The 15751-nt window shown below is 30.5% G+C and overlaps 1 protein-coding gene across 3 annotated transcripts; it reads right to left on the reverse strand.

Annotated features, from left to right (window-relative positions):
• Positions 1–433: 433 nt before the first annotated feature.
• LOC137810774 (F-box/kelch-repeat protein At1g26930-like) lies at positions 434–3483 on the reverse strand. 3 transcript variants are annotated; one of them, XM_068612195.1, is made up of 2 exons: positions 3306–3483; positions 434–2579 (listed from the first exon to the last, which is right to left on the reverse strand). In XM_068612195.1, the coding sequence occupies exon 2, from the start codon at positions 2511–2513 to the stop codon at positions 912–914; it is 1602 nt and encodes a 533-aa protein (XP_068468296.1). In that variant the 5' UTR covers positions 2514–2579; positions 3306–3483; the 3' UTR covers positions 434–911. The 3 variants fall into 3 exon arrangements, with proteins under 3 accessions (XP_068468296.1, XP_068468298.1, XP_068468299.1); XM_068612197.1 differs by having other exon boundaries at positions 434–3100; positions 3306–3482; XM_068612198.1 differs by having other exon boundaries at positions 3159–3482.
• Positions 3484–15751: the final 12268 nt, after the last annotated feature.

The following is a 15751-nucleotide window of genomic DNA, read 5'->3' on the forward strand; positions in this document are numbered from 1 at the left end:
GGATGGCTTCAAATCAACATAGAAAGTAAAAGTGGCTGAATGATGGTACAACATTCCATCAAAGCCTAACCATAAAGATCGTTCATCTATAGTTTCAACTTTCAAACATTTTGCTCTTAACCACACACAGATTCAATAATGATTTTTAAAACAACAAACAATTGATCACTATTTATTATTTTGACAGCAGAAGCAAACTAATTTTTCCATGAAGGTTGCACTCTAAGAATGAAATTTTTTCCTCATTTTTAGTTTTGGCAAGCGTAAGGGTTTTGTGCCAAAATAATGCATAGGTCCATATAAAAAAAATTGGAGGTAGAAAATTCTACATGTGATACCAAAGTCCAGACTAGAAAGAGCTCAAAATACAAGGTCCATGGATTCAAATGTGGAAATTGAATCAATACAGAATCCAAAAAAGAAAACAAAAAACTCGCAGAAAATTATTTTATTCCTTCAAGCCAGGAAATTTATGATCAAGAAAATCAAGTATCTAGTTGTGTGTTCATAGAAGAAGCACTTAAACAAACCACACCAGTAACCTAAGTTTGTGTAGAACTTAAATTATTTAATCTATTTCTTTGCTACATGATACCAAAGTTCGAAAAATCACATGTCAATGGAAATGGGGGAGGATGCCAATTTCAATGTAACAAAATAGTGGTTGAAATTTTAAACATGAAAAAAAAAAAATACTGAATAGCTCCTCCCCATAAAACTTTCAGCTAATCTTGAGTAATATCTGAATCTTGTCCCCAACATCCCCAACCTTTCAAAGAAAAATATCATAGAAAGAAATAAGGGGGGGCAATGTACCAATTAGCAAGAATCCTGTGTCAATGGATGAATCAATGTTGTGCAACCCCTTGGAGTTGAAGCATCAAAATGTGTAAGTTTTACAATTCAATGCTTCAACATCCCATGACAGCACAATTATAGACAAAGTTGCCAGAACGTTTTCTAGCAAGTAGATCCCAGTGTGGAGGCCCTTCACTAGGCACCCATGAATTGAGTTCAATAAAACCTTCACCATGAGTCCTAGGTCCACCAATGACAATAAGCTTATCTCCACATGCCCTGAATGCAAGACCCCAGCCATTCATCGACACTGCTCGTTCCGGCAGTCTCCCGATGGTAAGCCAAACTTTTCCCTCCTTGTCATACTTCTTAACCTCCATGTCAGCGTAATCAGCAGCATACAGTTCATCATTTACAACAGCAACCAGAGGTGGTGCCTCAGCTGTTGCAGGCATCTCAGGACCCCTACTACTTCGTCCAGGGGACATGTTAGGAATCTCTGTCCATGTCCTAGTCTGCATATTGTACTCCTCTCCACATGTTAGAACCTTAGAATCACTTCCCCCAATCCCCCCTATAACATAAAACTTTCCATCCATAAATACCCCAGAACACATCTTCCTGGGTTTCTTCATATTTGGCAGTGTTTCCCATGTTTGAGTCTCGGAATTATATAATTCAGCAGAGTCAAGGATGTGTCCCTCTGAAACACACCCCCCAGCTAATATTGCAATCTCTCCAAGGCTTGCTGAGCCAAACAAGCATCTTGGAGCATTCATCCTCATTCCAGATGTCCATGAGTTTGTCAAGAGACTGTATCTGTAAATGACATGAGATCTTAGCTCCCTCCCAAACACAAGTAGCTCAGTACCTACAGCTAAAGATTCCTTATCTGACCACATGAAGCATTCATTAGAAGCCATCCTTGGCAAATGCATCCACCTCTGCCGGATTGGATCATAGGCCTCCCATTCGAGCAGGGCACAGGAAAAATAAATCCAGTGCTCCATAATACCATTTAGTCTCCTCCATTGATACAGTTCCCCACTTCGGATTATGTTCCGAAAGCTCCTATTCAGCGAGGCTAGAGAACCGTAGTCTGACCTTGAACAGCGGCTGAGACAGGCGATTGAGCTGTCACGGTTCATGCGTGGCAAGAGAGAACCGGAATCTGAAGAATCCCCACCATGGTGCTGCTGCTCAGATTGCTGCTCACTTGAATTCATTAGATTCTCATCATGCTGCAACCGATCTTCATCAGATAGCCTCACACCGAAATCTGATACATTCCCAGGCTTAGTCTGCTGCTGTTCATCGGATTGATGGTCACCAACATCCATCAAATCACCATCACCCTCCTGTTCTTGCTCACCCAATAGCTGGTCGGTCAAAGCTCCATCTTCTCCGACAACTCCTTCACAAACCCTCAATGGCTCAATGGACTCCTGATCCATCTGGGAAACAACGGAATCCCTGGCCTCAATAGATTGCCTTTGAAAGGAAATTCGAGCCATTTCAACTCTATTGTAAGAATCCAACTTCCTAGTACACTTCCTTGGCTGCTGGGGCTCATCCTCAACATCATCAATCTCCATAGGGCGCTTTCCATTCTTGATGTCCAACTCCAGCAAGCACTTCATGTAAGACCAGTCGTTCTCTGCCTGGCAAGTGCTGGAAAACAACCTCGGAACAACGCACGAACGACCGTCCAACATGTCTCCGCCACAGAGAAAGCTAGAGAAACGCCTCAAACTTTAATCCACCACAGCAAAATCAAGAGCCTGTTCAAACAGAATTGATGAAATCCAATTCAATTCACAAGTTCCCAATTTTTGCCCCCTTTTACTTCTTTGCACAAATTTAAACACCCATCACAGCAAGCAAGGCCAACTAATCAACACCGGTCACAAAAGTTTCTTCAGATCGAAATACGTTCAACCAATCACCTAGATAAATCCCCAAAAACCACTTTTTTTTATTTCCCTTTATTTTTGTTATGGTATAACAAAGATGAAACCTCTGGTTAGAGGAAAAAACAAAAATGCCCCTTGTGTGATAGATAGATCCCAAAGATGCAAAACGCCAGAAACAACACCAACTTCAATTGAACACACGAATGCAGAAATGAATTCAACATCCCAATGCAGCAACAAAAAATTTGAAACTTTTAACTCAACCCATCATTCATTACGCCTCACGATTCAACTAGAAAAACCAAAATTCAATCAAGATCTCCACATAACAGAAGAAAACCAAACCCAGCAAAGCAAGTCACTGTTGAGCCCATTCATAGAGAGCAATACTTGAAGAAGAGAACAAAATAAAAAGGTAAGCAGAGAGAAACAATGCTAGAAACTTACTGGGTTGGATAGAAACCAAAACCAACCAAAAAATAAGAACAGAAAAAAAGGTACTTGATGGCAATTTTCAAATTGAACAACAATCTTCAACTCTTTCTCTCTCTATATATATACACACACATAATATATCTATTGCATGTTACTCACAGAAAGAACCACTTTCTCTCTCTACAGTGTCCTTGGTTGTCTCTGGTTGGTCCCTTGAAAAAACTCTCTGCAAATCAGATGGAAGGTTTGGTTGTTCTGATTTTGGAGCAAAATCTGAAAGAGAGGACCCTCTCTACACCCCCTTATCTCCCTTAAATCATAGATTAATGCACAATTAAAAAATAATTATCACTTCTTAATTTTATATCATTATTATTTGTTTGTTATGAATTTTTATGATTAAAATAAAATTACTTTGTTTTATGGATTGTCCGGTAGGCGGCGAGAGGAGACGGTGACCGTGAACAGTGGCACAGTGGGCCTCAAAATGTTCACCGTTAAGAGACCTGGAACTGGTTGTGCCGGTGGAGCCACGTGGTGAACGGATAGATAGATGGAACCCGTTACGTTTTCGATACGTTTCTGCGCCGTCTGATTTTGATTCTAAATTATCGGCTGGTCAATTTTCGTGAGAAGGAATCACATGCGACTCGATATGCTGTTGTGGCAGGTTTTGGTTGGTCAGTTATGTAAAGGCAGCCGTAAAATCTCTCTCCTCATTTGTGAGTCTTGACTGGTCAATCTTGATAGATTACACATAGTTATGGAGATTAATTATGTGTTTTATTGTTCCAATAGAATAAAAGAGTTACATTATCAATAAAAACTCATGAATGTTATTGTTTTCAATATTAATATAACTAATAAAAATCAATAAATCAACTATGTCAATGATGTTGTGTAAGATCAAAAAAAGTTTAACTGTACTTTTTAATCTTCTTAATTTTATAAGTATATAATTTTAATTTTTATGATAATTTAGTTATATGTTTGATTTTTTAATATTAAACAATTCTATTCATTATTAAGATATTATATAATTTCTAAAAAATAATTGTGTGATGTATTTATTATTAATAATAATGATAGTCACTTATTCAAGTATTAATAAAACAATTAGTGACAAGTTTTAATATATTACATAAAGTGTAAAAAATCCTAATATAGTACAAACAAATAAAATTCTTTTTATATTTGTTGTTATTTTTATTTTAATGAAAATTATTTATACCATGAAAAAATACTCTCAACACAACAAAATATGATTAATTATAATGATATATTGAATGAAACAGTAAGCATAGATCATCTAAAGATTATTACACAGATTCAAAGCAACAAACAAACAAAAAGTTGTTAAATTTGATTATTTTATTAATTTAAAAAGAAGGAAAGAAGAGAAAGCTTTCTTTTACTGCTATGATAGTGTTTAAATTTGATGATGATTTAGACACTGTTGCTAAACACGGTTTGTTTAAATCATGCTTAAGTCAAAAAAGTAGATTCTGCTATCTCCCAAACTTCAATTTCTTCTTGTTCGTCTTTTTACTCATTGATGGGATTTATATCTTTCTTCTTTGTTTTTCATTTTCTATTCTATTTTTAATAATAAGATGGAACAATGTGTTGACACTCATGTTTTTGTTCAAAATTATTATTTTTAGTTTCAATTTTATAGATAGGGTAAAAATCATATTATCTTCTTTTTTTTACTTATTTATGTTTTTATGATTTGATTTATTATAAAAAATAAAATGTTTAACTTATATTTTATACATTTTCTAAGAGATTAAGGTGTATTCCATAGATTTTAATACAACTTTAAAATCAAATCTAACTTGCATTCATGAAAAATTACTCAGAGTATTTGTTTCACTGATTAAAATGGATTATGTTTAGATTGAGTTAATTTTTTCTAAATTGAAATTTAACCTTACATTTAAAAAAAAATAGATGGGTTGAGTATAATTAAGGCTAAAAATAAAAGAAATGGACTTTAAAGTATGTATTAAACAAAAATAAGAATTAAACTATCTCATATATATAATCAATCAAATATTTTTTAAATTTAGTTAAATTATTTAATAATACTAACTTTTGTATCAAATATTTATTTTATCTTTGACATATACATCGTACAATACAATTAAATTTGTAGTACAAATATGCGCAAAAACATACTTGTAAAATAATTTATGTAAACAGCCTTCTCTACATGTACTTTATTTATTACGGGTCTCTAAATTTTAAATATTTACAAATTTTCATTAATTTTCTATTTATTTTTTAATAAAAATAAAATTATATTATAATATTTCAAAATATTAAAATTATTTTTTATTTTTAAATATCAAATACGGATAAATTTAATTTTTATGATTAGAAGAGGTTCTATAAAAAATTTAGGACCTCTAAATATTTTAACACTGTAAGTATAAAAGATCAAAGTTGTAAGTATTAAAATATGCTAAATAAACATATAGAATATAGGAAGTGAGTGGGGTTAGGTAATCCAAGTTAATTCCTTAACAAAACAAAGTTTTTAAATAGAAGATTATAATATTTATTTTTCTTTCAAAGACAGCATTAGACCTAATTCAAATTTGGTTAAAACCAGTGGAAGAGATGGATTCACTCCTACATACTCTATATATTATTTTACTCTTTTTATATATATAAAGTATCAAAGTATAAGTAAAAAATTTCAATTAAATTTTACTTAAAATTATAATATCAAAATAGAGTAGATTTCACACAATCACCATTGTTTGTTTTAAGAATTTATCATATATGCTTAAGGTGGAAATAATATAGTGTAATAAAAGATATAAACATATAACATACATATGAGATTAAATTATGCATTCATACATCCAATAAACTAATTCAAACTCAATATAATGTAAATTCAAAATTAACTAACCTGTTTTGGTTTTTAAATATATAGGAAGCAGTGGGTAGGTTTCTGAAAGAATTTTTGTGATATTTGAATCTGCATTTTTACTATAAATTAAAAATTAACTTATACAGAATTTGACTTAAAATTAAAGTAACTTATATCTAAATTAATTTTAATTTATAAAAAAGAAATTTTTGTTCTTTATTTTCATTTTCTATAAGTCTTCTTTGAAAAGGTTTATTAAAACATTTTATAGCAAGAATGATATTTTTTTTATTGTTGAAAATGACTGTAAGTAATGCTCTCTATTGTTAGTTTTGTTCATACGCAAAAATGTGTGACAAATATTTTTTAAATAGGTGTTGCCTAACCTTTTTTTTTCTAACTTTATGAACACTATCTTCGGTCATTCATTACAACATTCTAAAGTTTTTTCTCACTATTTGCTGAATAATTATTTTTTTTCTCTCACTATTTATTTGCTGAATAATTTTTTTTTCTCACCAACTCTTTAAAAACTTATCAATCCATCATATATAACATTGTATTAATTATAACTCATGAATAACGAGGTAGTAGAAGAAAAAATTATAAGCATTAATACAAATTATATTAAAAAAAAATGGTAACTATGAAAAAAAGGAATTGAGAAAGAATGACAAGAGTTAATACAAACAATATGTAGGTTGGAGGTGGGGTATAATGAGAATTTTGTCTTATAAATGTAAGGGGGACTTAGGAAAAATGTTAAAAAACCTTATTAAGTAACTTAGGCAAAGAAAAAAAAGTAGAATTGTTGTGCTTGCAAGAAAAAGTGAAAAATGTCTATGAGTGGGGTGATTCAGGTGTAACGGAAGGAAAATCCAACAATAAATTCACCTAAATGATTGTTGTGTTTGTTGGATAAAAGCACATTTGAAGTAACAATTTTTTTTATTAGTTGTGATTATACAAGTCTTGAAGGTAATAGAAGAAGGGGGAATGAAGATTAATCAACAAATACTCTTTGTGTGAGTATGAGTAGGAGGGAAGTGGGTAGAGTTGATTTTAAAAATGAAACCAATACTAATAAATATTGGAGTTGAAGTTTTTGTTTTCTTTAGAAAGGAGTATTTCAAATCACTATTTAATTCTTTTGAAAATGGAAAATTAAGAATGTGAACCAAAACCTTCTAAGCTATTGGATTGTTGGTTAGAGGAAATGAGGTGTGAATCCTATCTCAATAAAGAACTAGACACTTGGCAAATGTAAAATACAAGAAGGTTGTTACATATTAAATGAAAAAGATAATGATAGATCCACACTTATATTTTCCACTTAAATTCAATTTACAACTTTATAAGTTATTATTTTATTATAATATTATATTTATATTTATTATTATAATAGAATATTTTATTATAAAAAGCAATTCTCAAATGGATATATATAAAAAAGTGTGTAAAAAAAAGTTTTTCAATGAAAAAAAATATGAGGATTAAAATACGTTTGAGATAGTAGGAGCAAAATCACTTTATAAATATTCATAATAATTATAAACAAATGGGGAAGAAGACGAAGGACTTGAAAAAAAGAAGCAGGAGAAAGTAAGTCTTAATGAGAATGATGTTTGGGAGATAAAGAAGTACAAGAGAAATTCTCACAAGCAACAATGCATAATGAGTTTTTACTTAGGCAGAGTTAAGATTAAAGGAAGGAGACTACAATAATAAATTATACCATGCAAACAACAACTAGAAAAGGTGTTGAGAGGAATGCGGGTTGAAGAAATTTTGGTGTAAGAATTAGGTACCGTAAAAGAGGAACTTCAAAATTCCTTTAAGGATATAGATTTAATGAGGAAAAGTGAAGTGAATTTAATTTAGACGAAGTGAATTTCGAAAAGATTAAAGATGACGATAATTATTTACTAACTTTTATGTTTGAAATTATTGAAGTTAAAGAGACAATTGGAGAATGTGATAACCATAAAAAATTAGATCGGGTGAGTGTAACAAATTCATTAATGAATTTTAGATTTTGAGATCTATTAAAAAATATTTTTATTAGGCTTGTAGAGGAAAATTATGAATATGGAAAGTTACTAAGAAGATGTAATCCATCATTTATCACTTTTATACCTAAGGTAGGAAATTCAACACAATTAAGGGAATTCATACCTATATCATTGGAGGGATGTAGTTGATAAATTTTAAAGTGCTTTTTTAGAGGAAATGACCTATTATAGAGTGTTCTTGTAACAAATGAAGTGATCGATGAGTTCAGGAGGGAGGGGAAATGGTGTTTGGTGTTAGTTTAGAGTTGATTATGAAAAGACATACAACATAGTTGACTAAAAGTTCTTATTATACATACTTAAAAGATTGAGATTTTGTAAGAAATGGACTTGGATACTAATATAATATCAATTTTATTAACTGAGAGCATGACAAAGGAATTTAATATGAATAGAGGTTTTGAGATAAGGAAATTCATTATCTCTTTCTTTATTATCGTCTTAGGGGGAGTTTCAGTAGTTTGATGAGAGAAGGAAAAAAAATAAAAATTTGTTTTCGATGTTTAAAGTAGGAAGACATAAAATATAAATGAGTATTTTATATTATATAGATGATACAATTCTTTTAGACAAGGCTAACAGGAAAAATATAATGGCAAGCAAGAGTCTCATGAAAAGTTTTGAGTTATTTCCAATATTCAAAGTTAACTTTTTCAAGAGTAGTTTTGGAGTATTTGAACTAGAGAAGAGTATTATAGGAGATTGTGTAGAAAAGTTGAATAATGGAATTTTGAAGTTCCCTTCTACTTATTTAGAGCTACTATATGAAAGGAGAAGATATGGAAATCTATTCTTAAAAAATATATAAAAAACTGACTTTACTTAACTCAATGATACCTCTATTCTATATTTCTTTCTTTAAAATATCAATCAAAGTGTGTAGGAAGCTAACAAGTATTCAAAGTTAGAATTTATGGAGTGACAAGGAAGTTAAAAAAAAGATGGATTATATTAATTGGGAGAAGGTATGTTATCCAAATGAGCATGGTGATATAAGAGTGAAGGATATTTTTTTTTCTTTTATGAGACATTTATGGGAAAATAGGGATGGTTGTTTTAGAAATGAGAAACACTTTGTGAAGTAAGATTTTTCCTTCTAAATATGGAGAAATGAAAATCTCATTGGAGTGGAGGCAAATAAATATAGTTTAATTAATTAGTGGAAGATTTGTGGAGGAGAAAGTCAAAATTAAATAGTTTGAGAACATGGTCTTTAAGATGATACTAGTTGGTTCTCATACTAGTTAAACACTTTGGCAAATTGTTTTAGTAGATTGTAACTTGTATTAGAGCAATAGAAGGTGGGAAATTTGGAAGGATGTGTAGGAGACTCATGGGAATTGAGGTTCTCATGGCAGAGGAAACATTTTATTTGAGAGAAAAATTATTACAAAAATCTAATTATACAACTAGAGAAAGAAAAAGTAAAACAAAATAAGGATGATAGATGAGTATAAATGAATGTATATAGGTTGTCGATTTAAATTACAACAATGTTCTAAAACAAAAGATTAGATAGTCGATTGATCTCATCTTTAAAAAAATAGAAGAGTAAATTTCCAAAAGATAGTTTTTTTTTTTAAGTTGACACTTTTCTAAACTTATCTTTCTATAAGAGACAATTTGAGAAGAAGAAAGATATAATAGGGTGTACATGAATTTTCTATTTCTTTAAGAGAAAAAAGACAAATAATAATGTGTTTTTCATGTTGTAATTTTTAATTTGTGAGGTAAAAAGTATTATGGTTGGGTACATTTTAGTAGAATTTTCCCCATTAATCCACAAGTGCATTTCTAGGAACAAAAATTTGGAGTGAATGTTGAAGAAAGTTGAATGGAAAATAATTTGGTTTGTAGTTAAATGCAAGTTTCATGAAATAACAAGTTAAATTGAAACACATGTCTATAATTTATACAACGGAAATACGACCTTGGACTCTACATCTCAAGAGGTAAATTTATGGAGCTAAGTGGAGGAGAAGGAAGACATAGATATTGATGAATAGTGACTCATTCATAGGATTTTTTCAAGTTTTTTTTTTAACTTATGTAAAAGCTTATTTAATTTTTTTTTTCTTTTTAAAAACAGTTACAGAAGAAATATGTTAAAACAAATTCTACATAATTAAAATAAGCATGTCCTTATTAAAATTGGGTAGATATCGATACTTTCCCCAAACATTGTACCCTTACAAAATCATTTCTTTAAGCCTAGTGCTAACTCTTGGATATGCTATAATAACAAGCAACACAAAGGTAATTATTACAGGGATAGACCTTGAAATAAATCCTTGATTTAGACCTAAAAATTAATTATTGAAAAATCTATTGTTATGTAGTTAGATATGGCATCACATTAGAAACAGTCCTAAACTTTAAATGAAGCTGCATAATATAAACTAATTATAGATTATTAGTAGTTAACGAGGTCATTAAAGAGATGAAACAAGTAAAAAGTAGAAACTAAATGGTCTATAACGTGATTAACTTTAATATTTGTTAATTAGCTGGCATTTTGTAGTTAATATGAATATGCAATTAAAGCATATGTGTGTTATAGAACACTAAGCAACAATTGTGAAAAGAGATAAAGTGTTATTAAAAGGATGAAGGTGTTGTGACATGAATGAGAGAGGTTGACATTGGGACACCTCCACAAACGACCAAAGAGATTAAGCCCAAATTTTGTTGCAAGCACTGTGTTTAGATGGTGAGATTCTGTAATTAGTATAAACATTTTTATAATCATGCATGTCAACTTTTAATTATATTTCCAACTGTCACCACTCTCAATCTAATCTAATTCATAGGCTTTGAATTTGATTGATAGGTTTTCCTTTTGCACTTTCGTGGCCATCACCCGTCAATTATCATCATCATCATCTTCTTCTTCTCTTCCATTAATTCTCTTATGAACCAATTAACCTTTCTTTTTCCTTTTCTTCTTCTCATCCCTCCACGTCTTTCATTTTTTTTCTCTCTCTTTTCTATCAAGGTCCATATTTTTCACTCCATTTTCATGCATCACCTAATTTTCACGCTGTTATTCTCCTCATTGTCTTTCCCTTTTAAGGAATTAATGGAAATAAGGAAAAAAAAAGTATATATTCAATGCATATTTGTTGCTTAAAATAATTCAATTAGACAACACAATTAAAGATGGCATTGTTCATTTGTTCTTATCCATTATAGAGTCCTTGTTCATACTGCGTGTTTAATTGACCAACCACAAGATATAATTACATGCCTTTTTATAAAAATAAAAAAATTGTTGAAAATATCTAAACAAGCTTTTTTTATAAAAAAATTATACGTCGTTTTGCACCATTAAAATTAAGGGTTATGTGTGTGTATATATATTACATTGTTAATTTAGATTCATATTGGCATTGTTTTGTTTTTGTTTTTTTAGGTTTGTCCTATTCGACATTATTATTCCCTTTTTTAAGTGGAAGCATTGTTATTCCTTCTTTATTGAGACGAATAAAAGGCACATAACGTTGAATTTTTTTCTTGTATTAAAAAAATATGTACGTGTTGTATAACTGTTACATGTAAAATTATAAGATGTCATTTTTTTATCACTTAGTATTGGACGGATGCGATTAAAAACCGTCATATACATTCTGGCAGTGGACCCCACTCATTTTCCGTGTTTTATTCTTATCCATCTCACGGCTTGTATTCCTCCATTTTTCTCACGAGATTTTGAGTATTCCACTGTCTATTATTCATTTATTTCTACTTATATATATATATATATATATATATATATATTATGAAATTATTATCAACACTTCCGTAGGTATGATAGAAAGGAGATTCTCATTGCTTTTTTTTACATTTTTTATTTATTTATAGATAAAATAAAATTGAAATAGCAAAACAATTATGACTTCTTTGTATTTTTTTCTCTTTTTGTAACTTATTTTTTAAAATGTTTTATTCACTTAAATCATGAATGAATATCCTTAAAAAACCTCAGAATTGTAAATTTTTATGCAACAAATTGAGTCTTTGATTACATGATTATGAATATTATGGATATGTTTGGATTTTATTAATTAGTGTAATAATATGATTAACATATTTTAGATACAAAGAACAAAATTTACCTTAAAATCCAGTTTATTTAAAAATGATAATGATTTTTTTTCAACTTTAGTTGAGTTTAATTAAACTTAATTTTCAAACTCACATCAATACGCAACAGAACTATATTATGTGTGTCTTTTACCACCAATCCCAAGTCAAAGTTGATAATGTTAGTTACTTAAAAATATGGTGTTTTTCTCCTGCATTTATTGTTATTTGATCCTTTATTAATTATTTTCTATGATTTATGAATATATTTATCATAATATTAAAATTAAGCAGATATTAAAAAGTAAAAACTCAATAAAGAGAAATTAAAAAAATGAAAATTTAAATAATTTTCATGATTTTTAATTACTCTATTTATTTCATAATTCTTTTACATTTGTATTAAAAATTATAATTGGTTCTCTAGACCCTTTAATTATAGGCTATATGGGAAAATTTACAGAAATATAAATTTATACCGAATTTACGTAAATATATTGAAAAATTATCACAAATTTGGGAAAGTTGTACTCCTGAGAAACAACTTGATTGTTCTAAGGTGATTCTAGCCTTAGACGACTTCAATTTCACATAAACAGATACACTGAAGTCGTGATCATCCTACACGACTTTAGTTCAAAAAATTTATATAGAAGTTGTACTAGGTAATGACTACTTTAATTAATAATGTAAATATGCTTAAATTGTTAATTTTTTTAAATGAAGTCGTCATAAGTTTATAGAATTGTAAATAAATGAGGTAGGGTTTATGGAATTATAAATAAAAAGAAGTAGGATTTTTACATTGATTAAAAAATAGATAACAATAAAAAAATTAACAATACCAAGTATTACTATTATTGTATAAAAGTGAATAAATCATCCATGAGAAGTTTAGCCACATGGTGATCTTCTTCTTTGTCTTCTTGGTTGTCCTTGTGGCTCTTGTTCAGAAGGAAAGTTAGGAGGTGGTGCAAAGGGACTGTCATCGTGTCTTCGACTTCATTGTAGTCACTTAGATTTTCAGACACATGTGAAGGCATTTTTTGTCAATAACAATGCATGGATGACATTGGATTGTAGACATATGGGGGGTCATGGTGGAGGTGGCAAAGATATTTGATGGACCAACAAAGCAATTGAAAGGTTGTTGATGGAAACGCAATTTGAATGACATGTTGTGGGGTTGATCCATATATTTGAACAATTGAGTTGGTTGAACCCCTGGCAAATGAAAATATTGTTGTTGAAATGGTTGAACATTAGAATAAGACCCAACATGATGTTGATAGGATTCTAAATAAGGTTGTGTAGTCTCATGTGACACATCATATTGTTGCAAAAATATTTGTTAATTTTGGATGAATGAAAGAATGATAATAAAAATTTTTGGAAATTAACTTGCATCGTCATCAGACGTTGACTGTATAGGTAATATGTAGTATACGTAGCAGACAGTACGAATGATATACCATTGCATGTATGGTGTATTGTCATGCAAATGACCATTTATGTTGAAATTATTTCCTTAAATTAGACTATTGTGACAATCATTCTACATAACTATCCATGTGGCATGATACTGTGGCTAATATCGGTAAGTCCTTCCTCTCATATCCTCTTTGTGAAGTTGATCAAGGTTGAATGGGTGAGTTGAAATACTTTACCAAAATCCAAACTAGAGCATAACCCTATCAACTTGATGAAATTCAACTATTGTTAAACAAATGAGAGGAGCTACCACCTGAGTAATTGGAGAAACCTCTATAGTTATCAACTGACTAACTTCATCTCCCAGTATGAAGTCCAAATAAACTGTAAATAAATGTTGGTTACATCAGTAATACAAAAATATCATTTAAAATGGCATGTAAGATTCAGTTTTCTTTACAACCTCTTTATGTTTAATTGCACCAAACATGTTACGTATTTGAGTTAGGGTGGTTGTTGTTGTGTTCTTCCTATGCATCCTCCGAGACCTCCTAACATAAACATATGAAGATAAATAAATGTAAATCAAACATAACATGACGTAAACTTTATATTCATGTGTCATTAATGAATACAAAAATAACATACATTTTCGCAAATGGGTATAAGGTAATCTTTTTTTTCTTAGACACAAATGGACATGTGGCATGTTGGTGGAACATCAACAAGTGGTCATGATCAAATAGTAATTAGAGGTATCATGGAAAACATAGGTGAAAATGACGACAACTATGATTTTGATTTGGAAGACGAAGATGTTGTTATGACATCTTCTTCACAACATATTATGCCAGGCAGTCATTTTAGATATAACATTGAACATGAGCTGCACGAGCGCATGTCTTTCACATCAAAGGAGACTACATTGAATGTCATAAAGCAATACCACATAAATAATAATTACAAATTTTTCGTCAAGGAATCAAAGCCAGACAAATTCGTCGCTTGTTGCATGCATCATGACAACGAGTTTCAATGTTGAATACATGCATCTTTTAGAAAAATCCAAAGACAATGGGAAATAAAAAAATTAGATGCAAAGCATACTTGTTTGTCAACCACTCTTTCTGAAGATCATGTAAATTTGGACTCAACCCATATTGCGTCCATAGTGTGGACTTCGGTTAAAGCAAATTTGTCTATCCCAATCAAAAGCTTAATTGCAAAAATAAAAAATATACATGGTTATACTATCACATATAGAAAAGCATGGTTGGGAAAATAGAAAGCTTTTGCTCTAGCATTTGAGGATTGGGAACAATCATATAATGATCTTCCTAGATGGTTGAAAGCAATTTAGGAATCTTTTTGCAGTATATTGCTTCTCTTTGTATGTTAGATGGTGTTGAAGACATATCTTGTTACATTTTGGATCGCGTGTTTCGGTCTTTTAAGTCTTGCATCAACAATTTCAATTTTTCCAAGCCCATTGTACAAGTTGATGGCACATCTTTAACCGAAATATATCATGCAACATTGATTACTGCAATCACTCAAGATAAGAATCATAACATATTTCTATTAGTGTTTGTCATTGTTGAAGACGATAGTCGAGAGACTTTGATTTAGTTCTTCCAGTTATTGCGATTTACACCTCACCCAAATTTGTGAATGACTATTGATAGAGGAACCGACATGATCTCAACATTACAATCTGAAGAAGTTAGATGGGAAGGAGATGATCTCATATATGTGTATTGCATATGGCATATCGCATCCAACTTCAAAAAAATATTCAAAAGTTCTGAGTTGAAGCAATAGTTGATCAACACGAGTAAGAACATTACTTAGCTTGCCTCACACATAATTACAAAGTTTTTTACCATTTAACTAATTTCATTTACTACTTTATGACAACTTATGAAATGAAGCAACCCATTGTACAAGCAAAGCTATAGGCTATGCAATGAGTTCAAGTAAGTAGTTTCCTGAATAGATTGCATTTCGTTAGAAAAGAAGACTCATACGTACAATGGAGGCAAAATGTATGACCACAATTCTAGCGTAATGCATGAACTTTGTTCTTAAGGGAGCTCGTTCCTAGCCGATTTTCGCTTTGGTAAAGACAACATTGA

The sequence above is a fragment of the Phaseolus vulgaris genome, chromosome 2 (assembly GCF_000499845.2).
Source record: "Phaseolus vulgaris cultivar G19833 chromosome 2, P. vulgaris v2.0, whole genome shotgun sequence".
NCBI classification, from domain to species: Eukaryota; Viridiplantae; Streptophyta; class Magnoliopsida; order Fabales; family Fabaceae; genus Phaseolus; species Phaseolus vulgaris.